Source organism: Sebastes fasciatus, chromosome 20 (genome assembly GCF_043250625.1).
Source record: "Sebastes fasciatus isolate fSebFas1 chromosome 20, fSebFas1.pri, whole genome shotgun sequence".
NCBI lineage: Eukaryota > Metazoa > Chordata > Actinopteri > Perciformes > Sebastidae > Sebastes > Sebastes fasciatus.
This window is the reverse complement of record NC_133814.1, coordinates 2,319,176-2,333,895: the sequence shown is the minus strand read 5'-3', so window position 1 is coordinate 2,333,895 and position 14,720 is coordinate 2,319,176. Positions and strand designations below refer to the sequence as shown.

Below are 14,720 nucleotides of genomic sequence, written 5' to 3'. Positions count from 1 at the left end.
TACAGTTATGACATAAAATATGTCTTCACAGGTTATAATTATTGACAAATACTGTATATTAATAAACCCTTAACCTGTCCTTAAATCTTCTTACAACATTATAGTGAGTTTATAAACCAGTTATTAAAGGTTTGTATACTGCTTATAAATAAGGGATTAATTACGATTGTCTATAGTTAGTTATTCGATATAATACCAATTAATTGCGAGTTAATCGCAAATTTTTTATCTGTTCAAAATGTACCTTAAAGGGGGTTATCAAGTATTTAAAGGGCCCATATTGTAAAAAGTGAGATTTTCATGTCCTTTATATTATAAAGCAGGTTTAAGTGCTTTATAAATACTGTTAAACTATCAAAACGCTCAATATACGGAGAAATACACACAGCCCGTATTCAGAAATTGCGCATTTGAAACAAGCCGTTAGAATTTCTGTCCATTTGTGATGTCACAAATCTACAATATTTAGACCATTACACGGTTTTAAACGTAAACATTCTAAATGTGTACTAGTTTATTTCCTGTTGCAGTGTATGTGAATAACATCAGCTGACAGGAAGTAAACATGGAGCAAAACTGTTGCCTAGGAATTCCATTGCAATTCTGTTGAAATGCACTAAAACGAAGCGTTTCAGACAGAGGGTAAATACAGGTATATTCAGGCAGATAGTGTGAGGAAAATAAAGTTTTTTTTGAACATTACAGCATGTAAACATGTTCTAGTAGAAACACAAAATAAAAGTATGAACCTCAAAATGAGCACGATATGGGACCTTTAAGTTAACCAAGGGTGGCAGTGTAGAGAGGTGTTGCAGGTAAACTCTATATTGGACACAGGTGGAACAGAACGTGTCATCATGCATGGGTGACCATTGCACGTTTTTACAGCTCACACGCTGTATGCTCGGGGCAGCCACACCAGAGAGCCAGTCATCATATCATCAACAAGGTCCGTCTGCATAAAAGTCTTTATGCTGTGAAGTGAATTTCTTCATTAAACAGGAACATCAGTGAACAACAGTGAACATTACCTGGACGTTACTCACTGAGCGTGTCAAGAACACAGTCTTCTCCTGAGACTCCTGCACCCGTCGCTACAATATCTGCCGTTCTTTTGTGTTGATGTAGGTCATATTCCAGCGTGACACTGCATCTTTATAATTTTATTTAAAAAATTTATTCATTGAATTAATTAAAATGCATAACAAGTTTATATTATTGAATATATTCTCTGATGGAGAAGTGAATGATGTTGAGATGGCAAAAAAAAAACATGCAGGTTTACAAACAGACAAAACAAACATCTAATATTAATAATACTGAAAATACTACTATATCTAAGTTAAGCTAAATACTACAAAAGTTACAGCTGCACATCAGTTTCTTAAATTAATATTTAAATCTTTATTAAACCTTTATTTAACCACCTTGAGATTAAAGTGGAGGGAGACCTGACCAAGACAGCACACCGTTACAAGGTTACAAAAATGATCAAATAAAGCATGTCAGAAACAGACAGTTAAAAATAGAGCATGTTACAAACAGACACATGATACAAAATCCAGTTATGGAATAACAATTGCACTCATACACAGTTTTGAACTCTCCCAGGGAGACAAAATCATAAAGCTGTTCTGAAGGTTATTTTATGACCTAAGTTCTGAGCATATCCTGGGTACCTGGTACAGCTGGAAATCAGAATAGTGCAATCAGTGCAGCTACTGGTTGAGCGGTCCGGGAATGTACATTTTGCACCATTTAGTCTACTGAACACAAAACATTACACACACATGGTGAGAGGCAGGTCTATGAGCATTAATAAAAGGAACATAGTTATCTCCTCGTCGCACTGTTACACTAAAACATACGAAAATTCAGTTATCAAAGCATCTGTAAGCTAAAAATACACTCAGTAACTCGGTGGTTTTGTTGGACCAAAGTCTAGAAACTTAGCCATAGTAAGGACGCCAATTTAGATTTTTTTTTCCTAACCGATAACCGACCCTCGTTAACCGACTATTAACCGTTAACCGACAAGATTAGCGCCTCGCATGCAGCGGTGCGCCAACTGCTGTGTATGAGCACAACAGACAACTGAGTCCCCAGTTCACCGTCAGGGAGAGTTACTGTAGCAGCTACGATGCTGCGTATAGTGTCGAGGACCCATGCAGCCACTTTCCCAGTAAAAGTCTCCATCGGATCATTTAGTTTAGCTGCGAGGTGCTCAGCTGAGTGTCTGCCTGGCGCAACGTTAGCGAGTGTCCGACAGACCGTGTGAGCGTGGGGTGGTGTTGTAGCTGGTGTCGTAGCTGTGAACGTAGCTGTAGCAGACAGTGTGTGTACAGTTTATTTATCGGTGAATAAATGCTACGACTCCTCCAAGCCAACTTCCTGTGTCCTGCTTTTTAATTCATTTTTAATATTTCTTTTAACCGTTTTAACCGATAGCGTTAATCGGTTAAAAATCTTAATGTCGGTTAACGGTTAATTATTAACATCCCTAAGCCATACATGATGACAACCACTGTCTCTGTTCAGAGATGGTCTCTGGGGCGCCCTGGTAGCTCACCTGGCAGAGTGGACATCCCATGTACCGAGTCCTTACCACAACGGCCAGAAATCGTATGCTGCATGTCACCCCCCCTCTCTTCCACTCCCATGAATATCAAATAAAGGCAAAAAGCCTTTATTTGATAAATCTTTAAAACAGAAACATTGAGATTGTTTGGCATAACAAGATGTTACAAATTTACAAAAATAAATCATACCATAAACATGATGAAAACAGGTTACTGAGGGTAACCTACATAGCTGCCTTAAAAACCTCTAAGCAAGAGGTAAAGAGAATGAACAGTGACCAGAAGCCTGTACTACGAAGCAGGATTTGGCGTTAGCGAGGTAACTTCAGGGTTAAAGGTCCCATATTGTAAAAAGTGAGATTTTCATGTCTTTTATATCATAAAGTAGGTTTACGTGCTATATAAATACTGTGACAGTATCAAAACGCTCAATATACGGAGAAATACACACAGCCCGTATTCAGAAACTGTGCTTTTGAAACAAGCCGTCAGGATTTTTGTCCTTTTGTGATGTCACAAATCTACAATATTTATACCATCTCACAGTTTTAAACTTAAGCATTCTAAATGTGTCCCAGTTTATTTCCTGCTGCGGTGTATGTGAACGACATCAGCTGACAGGAAGTAAACATGGACCCAAGCTGTTGCCTAGCAACGCAATTCCATTGAAATGCACTAAAACGGAGCGTTTCAGACAGAGTGTAAATACAGGTATATTCAGGCAGACTATATGAGAAACATAAAGTTTTTTTTTACATTACAGTATGTAAACATGTTCTAGTAGAAACATAAAATACAAGTATGATCCTGAAAATGAGCATAATATGGGACCTTTAACCCTTCAGGGTTTTCAGTCCTATACGACGGTGGATCACTTCTTACCGAGGTAGATCACCATGGTAACTGATGCTGAACACCTGACCTGCTCCGGAGCAGGTTATGTTCCAGATAAGAGATCAACTCGTATGAAAGCACCTCCTACTGACCAATCAGAGCTCGGTACGCTGATCGTATGATAATATTACACACATATGAAGAAGGTAAAGTCATAATCCAGACTTAAAACAACACAGTTTAAACTGACAGATGCAGGAAGGACAGCTGGCTGTGTCCTGTGGGTGTTTACCACTTTGAATTATGTTTTTAGATTTATTTTTTTACTTGCTCTCAATCTGTTTCACACCGCCGGAGACGAGGACGCAGCTGAAAGAAGACTGAAATAGTCATACCATTACATTGTTAAATGCCACAATGAAGAATAATCTTGTCATCCATTATACTCTGAAAGCTATTTATACATCACTGCTCCATCTAGGTTAAATTAGTAAATCAGTTAATTTACATATTCACACATCGGCAATTTTTTTACTTTTCCAGCTGTTCTTCCTGCATTTGGCAGCTTCAACTGTGTTAATGTTAGTCTAGTTATGTGTTTAAATTCTTCGTATTTGTCTAATATAGTTTGCTCTTGGCTCTGCCGACAGTAGACTTGTCCATGTCTGTGATTGGTCACATGCTGCAAACACCGCCCCGTTCATGTGAACGCGCTCATAGCCAGATTGAGAAACCCTGGGTTGATTTACCGAGTTGATTCACCGTCGTAGAACCGCTTAGCGGGATCTCGTTTGTTAGAGTTAGTGAAGCCAGATAAGGAGAAGATATCCTGGGTATGTTGAACTGGCTTCGTAGTACAGACCTCTGGTCGGTGTAGTAACAAAACATCAGATCAGGAATCCTACACAACCGCTGAAGAGTGAGTGACTTCCAGCCGTGTTGTTGGGTTTCTGTGGAGTCGATGAGAGCCAATCAGGGTCCTTGTTGCTGCTGTGTTGCAGCTTGTCTCAGTAACGCCTGGAAGTCAGGAGACAAGACCAGTTTGTGGTGGACGTTTCCCAACACCATCATGTCTCCGGTCCGACCGTCAGACAGACGCACAGACACCAGTTGCTGCAGGAGGAAGGAAAGATGGAAATGTATATTCTTATGAAACCTGCTGTGATATATTTGATGCACTTTTTACTTAAAGGGGCTGTTTATAAGAATCAGAAATGTCTTGTTAACAGCGACACCTGTGGCCGTTAAGTCAACGAAAGTCAGCGTCCTGTTGCTCGAGCTTGTGCTCGCTCTACATAGACATGAACGAGCATCGCTCAAAACAGTGAGGCCACGACATTTAAATGGAGGGTTCAGACGTAAGGTGGTATATGAGATACTCCCTGTGTGTTGGTAGTCATATTGATGCATTGACTGGTCTGCCAGTGACTGGTCAGACCAAAGTGAGTTGCACATGGTGTCATAGAACAAAAAACATTTAAACCTGAGACATAGTATCAAGAAGACACTACAAAAATGACTTGTATGAACAAATCCGTTCAGTGCTGTAATTAGCAGAGAATTTGTTATATTCACCCGATTTGCTCTTTTTCAGAATATTTTACATAGGAAAATTCTGAAGTGACCTTTCTCTACTGGGAGAACAACAACAACACCTACACCTACACCTACACCTACACCTACCTACCTACCAACCAACAACAACATACTGAAGTGAACTCAAAGGGACTGTTTACAAGAATCAGATCATGCTTGTTAACAGCGACACCTGTGGCCGTTAAGTCAACTAAAGTCAGCGTCCTGTTGCTCGCGCTTGTGCTCGCTCTACATAGACATGAACGAGCATCGCTCAACAGTGAGGCGACACACGTCAGCTAAAAGCACAATATCACTCTATATTTCAGCTGCTTGGCAGTAATGTTAGCTGACCAGACGAAGGTCTCTCCATGAATCAATGCTGATCCTAGTGTTGGCTTTTCCTGCCTCAGCCTCCCGACCGCGGCCGGAGGGAACAGGGGAGACACCGGAGTTTTGGTCGGAGACGATAACGTTTCTCTCTGCGGAGCCCCGTCACTTCACAAGACACGGGAAACCTCTGTTGGTCTGGAGGAGCTGCAGCAGTTATTTCTGAACAAACGTCCACTTTACATTCACTAGATATTCTCAGAGCTAAACCAACTCTTCTACAGTGTGGAGTGTGCGCACATGCACGTGAGAGGTGGAGCGAAAGCGCGAGAACGAGCGCGGCGTGTGAGTGAAGGCAAGCAGAGGAGCAGAGTACAGCAGAGACTCCGGTCCTGGAGACCAAAGCTATGGTCTCCCCCGCGTCCTCCGACCGCGGCCAACACTGTTTAACAGACGGGCTTCACTAGATACAACCAAGAGGTTTTGGTGCTTCCGTGTAGTTTGTGTTGGAGTCTGAGTCTGAATAGCGTAGACACACGCGAGCGCGCATGGGACACCGACCAGCAATGATTTATACGTGTAAGAGATTACTAACAGTCCCTTTAAATGGAATGTTTTACAAATTTCAACTCTACTGGGAAGATATGTTTGATATACCACTTCCTTGGAGACGTGTGTCTGATACCAGGACAAATACTGTTCAGATGGGGATTAGAAAATGATCAAAAATCAAATTTTTGTAATGAGGACAAGGGAAATGTGATGCATTTATTTTGGTTTTGTGTGTTGTGACCCCTGATGAAAACCTACAAGTCAGATTCTTGCCAATACACAGCCCTAGTCAGAACCATCCGTTTTTAAAAATTGTTTCATAAACAAGCCATGCAAAGGCTTTTTTTTAATCAAAATTCCACATAATCCTGCCTAAAGTTTGCTCCTTTTGAACAAGCAAAGTGACATATTGGAGTAAAGTCAGAGGTTTTACCTGCAGGAAGGAGAACGCGGCTCCCTCGGAGACGTCCATGACGATGTGACCTAGCTTCAGCTCCACCTTTCCTGACTTCCTGATCTGCAGTTTACCCAAAAATCCTTCTGGGAGTTGGGACAGCACAGGACAGCTGTCCTTCCCCGCACCCTCCTGAGGACAGGCAGACAGACACAACCTGTTCAGAACTGGCTGATAGTAGCATTTTTGTGGACTGAAAAGTAACCATTACTGCTACTACTACTAAATATCTGTACATTTGACAATTTTCATGCCAAAATAAATATACAAAAATGTATATATGTTGAACAGCCTGATATTAAACTTCTCTACAAAAACGTTTTGGATATACAGGGCTCTTTTCTGGAACATTGTGCAAACCTTTTCACAGCTGCTATGTAGTATATTTTTGGCATCACTGGGCAAAAATCCCATAATAACCTTTCAGCATATTGTAATTCAAGTGTTCTGAGAGAAAACTAGACTTCTGCTCCTCCTCATGGCTCTGTTTTCAGACTTTAGAACATCTAGCCCGTGACGGGAGACTTTGACCAATCACAGGTCATTTCATTGAGAGAGCGTTCCTATTGGTTGTGCTCTGGCTGGTGGGCGGTGCTTGGTATTTCTTCAACTTGATCTCAACATGGCTGCCGGGTCACAAACTTTCTCATTTTACAGCTAAACAGTACACTACAAGATGATTCTGAGAACATCTGAGGAGAGAAATAGGCACTACAGTAACAGAATATTGATTCATATTTGATCAGCGCTGCCTAGTTTGACCGGAGTTTGTGAGTGATTGACAGCTGCTCAGAGACGGCAAGGCTCCAGATCAGCTCTGATTGCTTGTTTTCCGCCGGTCTGTGAAATCTTGCAGATGCCGTTAGGAGCACCGGAGGACACAGAGGAACATGATTTTTTCCAGATTACCTGTCTCATGCACTACTGTCAGGATATAGTGACTGTTTTATAAAAATAATTTTTTTTAAATCATATTTGCTCCATTTCTACCCACTGCTGCTTTAATATGTGCACAAATAAAGACACTTAATTGCATGGATGGAATAGATGCAACACACCACATATTGTGCTCAAAAGTTACTCCTTAGTGTTTTCTCTGTTAACTCACTTGTGCTTGTAGATGTGCCGTCCTCTTGTCTTCAGGCTTGCCTTCCTTCTTGGCAGCTTTCTCTGTTGCAGATCCTAAAGGAGGGGGGTCAGCCTTCTGTCCGGACACTCTGGACCCCGGCATACTGTCAGGTAACTGCATGAAGAAGAGCTCCTCTCTGCCGGACAGGCTGAGGTCCTGCAGCAGCTCTACCACGGACGGCTGCTCTGGTTTGGGCAGCTCTGTTCTGCTGCTGTAGTCCGCTCTGCTCGGAGCTCTGCAGGACGGAGCTCTGCAGGACGGAGGTCTGAACAGAGGAGATTTCTCTGGACCTGCCGACATGACCAACCAACAAACACTTCAACACAAGAATGGACTGCAACAGGTTACTTATTGATCATGCACAGACATGCAGCCTCGTGGTAGTCCAAGGAAGGCATGGAAGTCATCTTATAGTCACATGTTTCATACTCTATACCAGGGGTCTGCAACTTGCAGCTCTGGAGCCACATGTGGCTCTTCAGCCCCTCTCCAGTGGCTCCCTGTGGAGTTCTAAAAATGGAAATGAATAACTGTTTTTTGTTTACATTTTCATTTTTATTTATCATTGTGGTAGGTCTATGGAACGACGGTACGACGGAGTATTAGGGACACACTGAGGAAAAAAAATGAATCTGAGATTTCGGGAACAAAGTCATAATATTATGAGAATAAAGTCATAATATTATAAAGTAGTAATTTTACGTGTTATTTAATTTTTTCTCGTAAAGTTATGACTTTATTCTTGTTATATTATGACTTTTTCACGTAATATTATGACTTTATTCTGTAAATCTCAGATGTTTTTTCCCTCAATGTGGCCCTAATACTCCGTAGTACATTAGCTCTTTGGCTCTCACTGCATTAGACTTATATACTATATACTTAGACTATAAACTGTGTTACCTTCATCACGATGCTCAGATGTTTTGCGGCTTCAGACAGATTTTTTTTTTTGTTGTTGCCTAAAATGGCTCTTATAGTAGAGGTAAAGGTTGCTAACCCCTGGTCTATTCAGTCACGCATGTACCTCTTTCTCATCCTATCTCCTACAAGAAGCAATCCATATAGACATTTGATGCTCATTCAGCCTGCATGCAACAACGCTGAGTTCTGCGTCCATGCTGCTACACTGCTGCCGGCTGTCAGAGCTCCTTACATCTCTCAAGCCTCCTCCTGTATCAGGATTTAGTCACATTTTCCTTAATATGATCAGCAATCTCAGACTCTGTCAGGGGTTTTTGTGAGCTCAGGGACAGTCTGTTTGTTCCAGAGCAACACATGAGTATAGAGACACAACGCCAAAAAAAAACCCACATTGCTGCAATAAATGGTTGAAACCTGGACGCGAGTGTCCTGACTGAAATGAGCTCCTTGTTAACAGGCATGTAGTGTGACACTGTTAGTGGTGAGGCAGCAGCAGCAGCAGCAGCAGCAGCAGCAGCAGTAGTAGTCAAAGGTGGTTTTCTCACATGTTGTGGTGGTTGTCAGTGTCTGACTCTTATTGAAGCTACTGGACTGACACAGAGGCAGCTGGGTGGGTTTCAGCTTGGCATCATTCCTCAGACCTGGATCATCTATGAACTGTAGGTGCAACATATAACATTAGTTACGACCAATGCTGAGATGGGTGATTGCTATTATTACTACCACTGGGTCAGTCATTACAAACTAACGCTGTGCAGCTTAACAGTGTGCAGAACCATAAAACTTTGAGCTGAGACTGTATTCCTGGAATACAGCAGCTTTCTGCTGGCAGATGAGACCGGAAACAGACACATCTCTCCACTTGTCCCTCTGTCCTCCAGGTCTATGAAAGAGACATTATTGTGTGAGTTTTGTCGCAGTAAATTAGAGTGCTGTGTTGCACAGCCAGTAGAGATGCACCGATCCGACTTATTCAGTCCCGATACCGTTAGCGATACCTGGGTTTTGGGTATCGGCTGATACAGAGTACAGATCCGATACCAGTGTTTAATTAATAACCTTTAAACCTCACTGTGTGGAAGTGACTGGCATCATTCTTTTATGTGTAAGGCAACATCAGTTTTGACTTTTTCTTAACTTTGTAAAATAAAATGTAACAAATAAATACACATTTTTATTTTATTTATAAAAAAATAAATTTGTATTCTTAAATAATAAATAAGTAATAAATCGTACACCAGTAACTTGGCAAAAAATCTTAAAAATTAACAGTAATCACAATTCAAATGTAAACCTTTTTAATGCAGCAAAAAAAAAAGGTCAAAACTTAAACAGGAATTAGTATTATATTATATAATATCTATGGTATATAAACATAGATCTAAATTGAATAGATCAGACCCATTGTCACCGATACCGAATCCAGCTATTTGAGTCAGTATCAGCTCGATATCCCATCCGGTATCGGTATCTGTGCATCCCTAACAGCTAGGTGCAACTTCTTAAATGTTAGTATGAAATAAGCCTAAATAAAATAAACAATTACTCTAAAATAAAAGAGAGGAAAAGCAGTTTGGGACCCCTGCTTTAGTGTATGTTATGATGTTTAAGTCAATATTCTAATGTGAAAGGTGTCAATCGTAGTCAGGTATATTTCTCAGGAGTTGGTGGAGAACAAACCAGAGCTACATACAAGGAGAGCAAATTCTGGACTTACAACCATCAGGTGAACACAATGAATGCTTCTGTTGCACTGTGTCTGCTGCATGTGTAAACAGGCAACTACTAACACAATAGCTACAACAACCTCAAGGTGATAAATATGTCATATGTTGTGTTTTCAGCTTGATGTGCTGCCCCCAAGTGGCCAAGAAAATAAATGCAACTATAAATGGTAGTTTCACAATTTTTCAAGTCCGTCTTAAAAGTATAATATGTGACCGTTGTTGTCAAAGTTGGCCCCTCCTCCTCCGCTCAACGGGCGAGGGAGGGAGAGAGAGAGAGAGAGAGAGCAATTGAGTGAATGAAGAAAGGGAGCGGCGTTAGTGAGAACAAAGCAGCGAATCAGAGAAATAAAACGTTATTTTCTGATTGTTTCATAGCGGTTACGTTCTAAAGCACAAATAAACACGACCACAACTCCGTGGGGGGAGGAGGGGTGCTTCCCTGGAAGAAAATGTTGTACATTTTAAAGTTAAATACATCAATCTGGTTCACTTTGAGAGCAACATTACGAGGCTAGGTCTCTGAAGAACTTGGTGCTCTAGTAAACAATTTAATCATAAAGGTTGTCTGGTTATGAATGCTGATGGCAAAAAGTCACACATCATCAGCATGGTAAACGAGACGGGGTGCCGACATCGCTGCAGACACCTCGCACTGAGGACAGTCAGCTCCAGTTGACAGTCGCGCCGGCAATCCTGTCCCTCCCCGCAGGGTGAGCGAGAGCTCAACGGCAGCGGCGAGGGGTGCTGTAAAACTCACGCTAGGGCCTTTCCAATCAATCTCAATCTTGCGTTTACGCGCATACCTGTACATTATTGTCGAGAAAAGACAGACTTGAATCGTAAATAAACACTTGAGTTCAGGTTGCGGTTACGTGAGACACAGCTGAGACGGAGCCGTGCAGACAGCTGCTGACCAGATTCAAATGAGAGATTATCTGTAGAGTAAAAAACACCTCTGAGACCCTCCAGTCTTGAAACACACGGGGTGGCGGGAACGATTGAAACATCTTTTTTTACAATGCTGGGGGCATTTGCGGAGACACAGTGATTTGGGATCTTAATGAGAAAGTGGGACAGGGACGTAAAGGCCAGTGACCCCTTGGCCCCCTTAGTTCCGGCGCCCATGGTGCCGTGCTTGTTTGGAGCCGGCAGATTTCTTGGCCCCCAGTAGCACTGTAAGCACAGTCGAGAACCATTGATCGCTTGTTGACCCCAGAGAAACGGTACCAAATTCAATCTTTGTGTGTCCACAGTCAGCGTTTCCTTGCTGAGCTGCAGGGGAGGGATAGTAACACAAAAAGACTAACTGTGGATGAGACCTAATTGAGTTGACTAACTCGGACTGCTGAAGCCTCATATAAACCTCAGGAGGAACAATTACAGCAAGAAAAATGTTCATACGGGCACCTGACTTGTTTTAAGACAGACTTGAAAAATTGTGAATTTATCATTTAAGGTGTAGCAGCTAGTAGGAAGTACTCACATCATCCCTCTGTAGTTTACTGAGTATCTCATCTTCATCCTCCTCTGAGACGTTCCTCTCTTTCTTCACCAGTTTACACACAGGAGAGGTGGCGGAGTCATGCAGGTCTGTAGCACCACGCCAGCCTGAACAGAGAGATGGGGAACAAGTGCACCTGCATCAGACCTCTAGTGTGCACGCTGGAGAGAAAGAAGCAGAAGAAGAAGTAGTGCACCTGTTTTGCGTACGGTGTCGGCGGGACCCTGCTCAAAGATGGAGTGAGACTGGATAGTCTGAGGCCTCTCTCTCCTCCTCCCTCTGTTCTCTCTCCTCCTCTCATCCCTCTCTCTTCTCTCCTTTTTTGGAGCCACAGAGATCTCTCCCTTCAACCTGGACATGATATTTATAATCACTACACGCCAACGGTACAAAATATGCAACGCTTAAAACGTTCATCGTTAAACAGGAGACTGGAATCATCTTATCGATGCTCACTCACTCGTCTTTGCTTTTCCTCACAGCGTGGACATTTGGCTCAAAGGTTTTCTTTGACAAAAAAAAGAGAACAGAGAAGAAATATAGAACATTGTTAATGCCAAGTATCTCTTTAAACAAAGGTGCTGCAAATACAGGATACATTTAATATGCAGGAAATGATTTTCTAGCTACCAGGTTCAGTATTACAGGACTATGATCTATGTTAGTGATGATACTGATTTACAACTAGTAGGATCCCTTAAATATTTAATTGTGACCCTCCTCTTAACATTAAAGCAGCTATTAAACCAAATGAGAGTTTCTTACTGGGAGCCTGAAGTTGAACCTGACCCCTGACCTTCCAGTGAAAGAAGGAAATGTAAACAGTATCACATTATCATCCAGTATGAAAGAGCTAAGTTATTATTAATATTATGGGCTTGAAACAGGGTTATCTGTGCATCTTCCAGCTGCACACTGGTTGATGTAGTTGTGCAAACAGACCAACGAGTCAAAAGGATGGCTTTATTTGCCTAAAGGAGTTTTCAGAGTTCTGCAGTGGGCCTTTATAGGCTATAGTAGCCTATACAACATGTTGCAGTGTAGAGTGTATGGGAATCCATTAACTGGACATTCATGTGAGACATTTCGACTTAATTTGATTCTCTACTTAGGCATTTTTTAAAAGTCTTATATTGTAAAAAGTGAGATTTTCATGTGTTTTTCTATTATAAAGCAGGTTTAAGTGCTGTATAAATACTGTGAAATATTGAAACACTCAATCAATGGAGAGATACACACAGTCCGTATTCAGAAACTGAGCACATAGACCATTTCAGTTTCCTAAATTTGTCCCAGTTTATTTCTGGTTGCAGTGACATCAGCTGACAGGAAGTAGTATATATATATATATATATATATATATATATATATATATATATATATATGAAAAATATTTGAAGGTATTCAAAGCTTCGCGGCGCGGCAGGCTGTCTGTCTCGATCTTCCCCGTTTCGCAAACACACCTCTACATACAACAAACAGTGATATCCGTCTGAGAATAACTACTGATAATTAATGTTGAATATGAATAATATACTGTATATATTAGGGGTATAAGAAAATATCGAGAAAAAAAATAGAATATCACAATATCATGTGTTGTGATACTGTATCGATTCTCAAAAAACACTATCGATTTTTTATTAATAGTTTTAATAATGCAAAGATTAACTCAGTCAATACTTTATTTAAATTTGCAATCAAATAAAAATCGCAATATATCGTCTTACTTAGAGTATCGCAATGTATTGAATCGTAACCCCATCATGATACGTACTGTATTGTATTGCAAGATTCTTATATATATATATATATATATATATATATATATATATATCATTATAGGTATATAGCCTTTCAGACAGGGTAAATACAGGCATATTCAGTAAGTAAGAGGAAATATTACAGCATGTAAACATGTTCTAGTAGAAACACATAATACAAGTATGATCCTGAAGATGAGCACGATATGGGACCTTTGATATTAATATGAAGTACCAGTTTCTGGTGTCCAGTCTATCAGTGCTTTAATATCATAAAGGGTAATTAATATTCATGTTTCCAGCCCTTTTGGTGTGTCATTCATTACCTTTGGTTTTTTGAAGACTCCCCCCAGAGTCAGGTCCCTGGTTCTGAGGGACGTCAGTCTTCCAGGTGGAGCCGGGGAGGACAGACTCCTGACCCGGCCTGGGAGTGCTCCTCTGCCCGCCGTCAAACTCTGCCCGGTCCCTCTGCTGCGGCCGGAGGAGGCGGGAACACCGGCTGGATCCCCAGAGTCGCTCATGTTGTGTTACCTCTACTTTAGTGGCTGTAGAGGCGGTTCAGAAAACCAAACATCCGGTTTGGACTGTACGCACAGCCTAATATCACTAACGTTAGAGTTTGGAGCCAACAGTAGCTGAGCTCACTCTATTCCTGACATATCCTCTTTCTCTCTGTCCGACAGAACCAGTCTAAGCCTAACACGGCTCCATACCATCCAGCAGACAACTTAACAACGTATTAGCCTCCATTTTGTGCCTACTTGCGATATCAAAACAGACAGACTGCACCTGGATGCAACACTACACTCAGGAAGACAACAATGTTTCCGTTGTGGCTAACAGTCTTATTCGGTGTCGCTGATCAATGCACATTATGCTTCCTGGAGGTTGAACACAACAACCGAGTTCATCATCTCTGACACGTCTTGTTGGTGGTAACCCAAAGGAGAGTATCCTGGCAGGAAACCACACAGTGCTGAGGAAAAACGTTAATAAGTCTTCAACCAGTTATATTTACCAGTTCCGGTTTACCGCCTGTTTAACTTGTCTGGTTTAAATGATCTGTCCGTACTTGTCTACTGCTGCTGCGCTGCTATTGTTTTTCTTAAACTGTACTGCGCCTTTAATACATCCATGTACTGTACAGGTGGAGCCAGGAGATGGCGGTGTTTGTCTGCCGTGGAGTCGTGTCTAGAACAAGGCTTATTGTAGGAGGATGGTACACGGACGGACCCTAGTCTTGGGTTTGGGGTTTGACGCATGCGTAGTGTATCTGAAGCTGCGGTCGTCCGTTGCGATTGGCTCAATTTCGGAGAGTGCGGACCAGATTTTACTGCGCATGTGTTGTACCC

General features: G+C 41.6%; 1 protein-coding gene across 1 annotated transcript; it reads right to left on the bottom strand.

Moving 5' to 3' along the window:
- Positions 1-1,380: 1,380 nt before the first annotated feature.
- Positions 1,381-14,510, bottom strand: LOC141758436 (DNA-directed RNA polymerase III subunit RPC4). The gene is made up of 8 exons (XM_074619858.1): positions 13,695-14,510; positions 12,066-12,112; positions 11,802-11,956; positions 11,588-11,712; positions 8,923-9,034; positions 7,433-7,743; positions 6,304-6,456; positions 1,381-4,526 (listed from the first exon to the last, which is right to left on the bottom strand). The coding sequence occupies exons 1-8, from the start codon at positions 13,887-13,889 to the stop codon at positions 4,386-4,388; spliced, it is 1,239 nt and encodes a 412-aa protein (XP_074475959.1). The 5' UTR covers positions 13,890-14,510; the 3' UTR covers positions 1,381-4,385.
- Between the last annotated feature and the right edge of the window lie 210 nt (positions 14,511-14,720).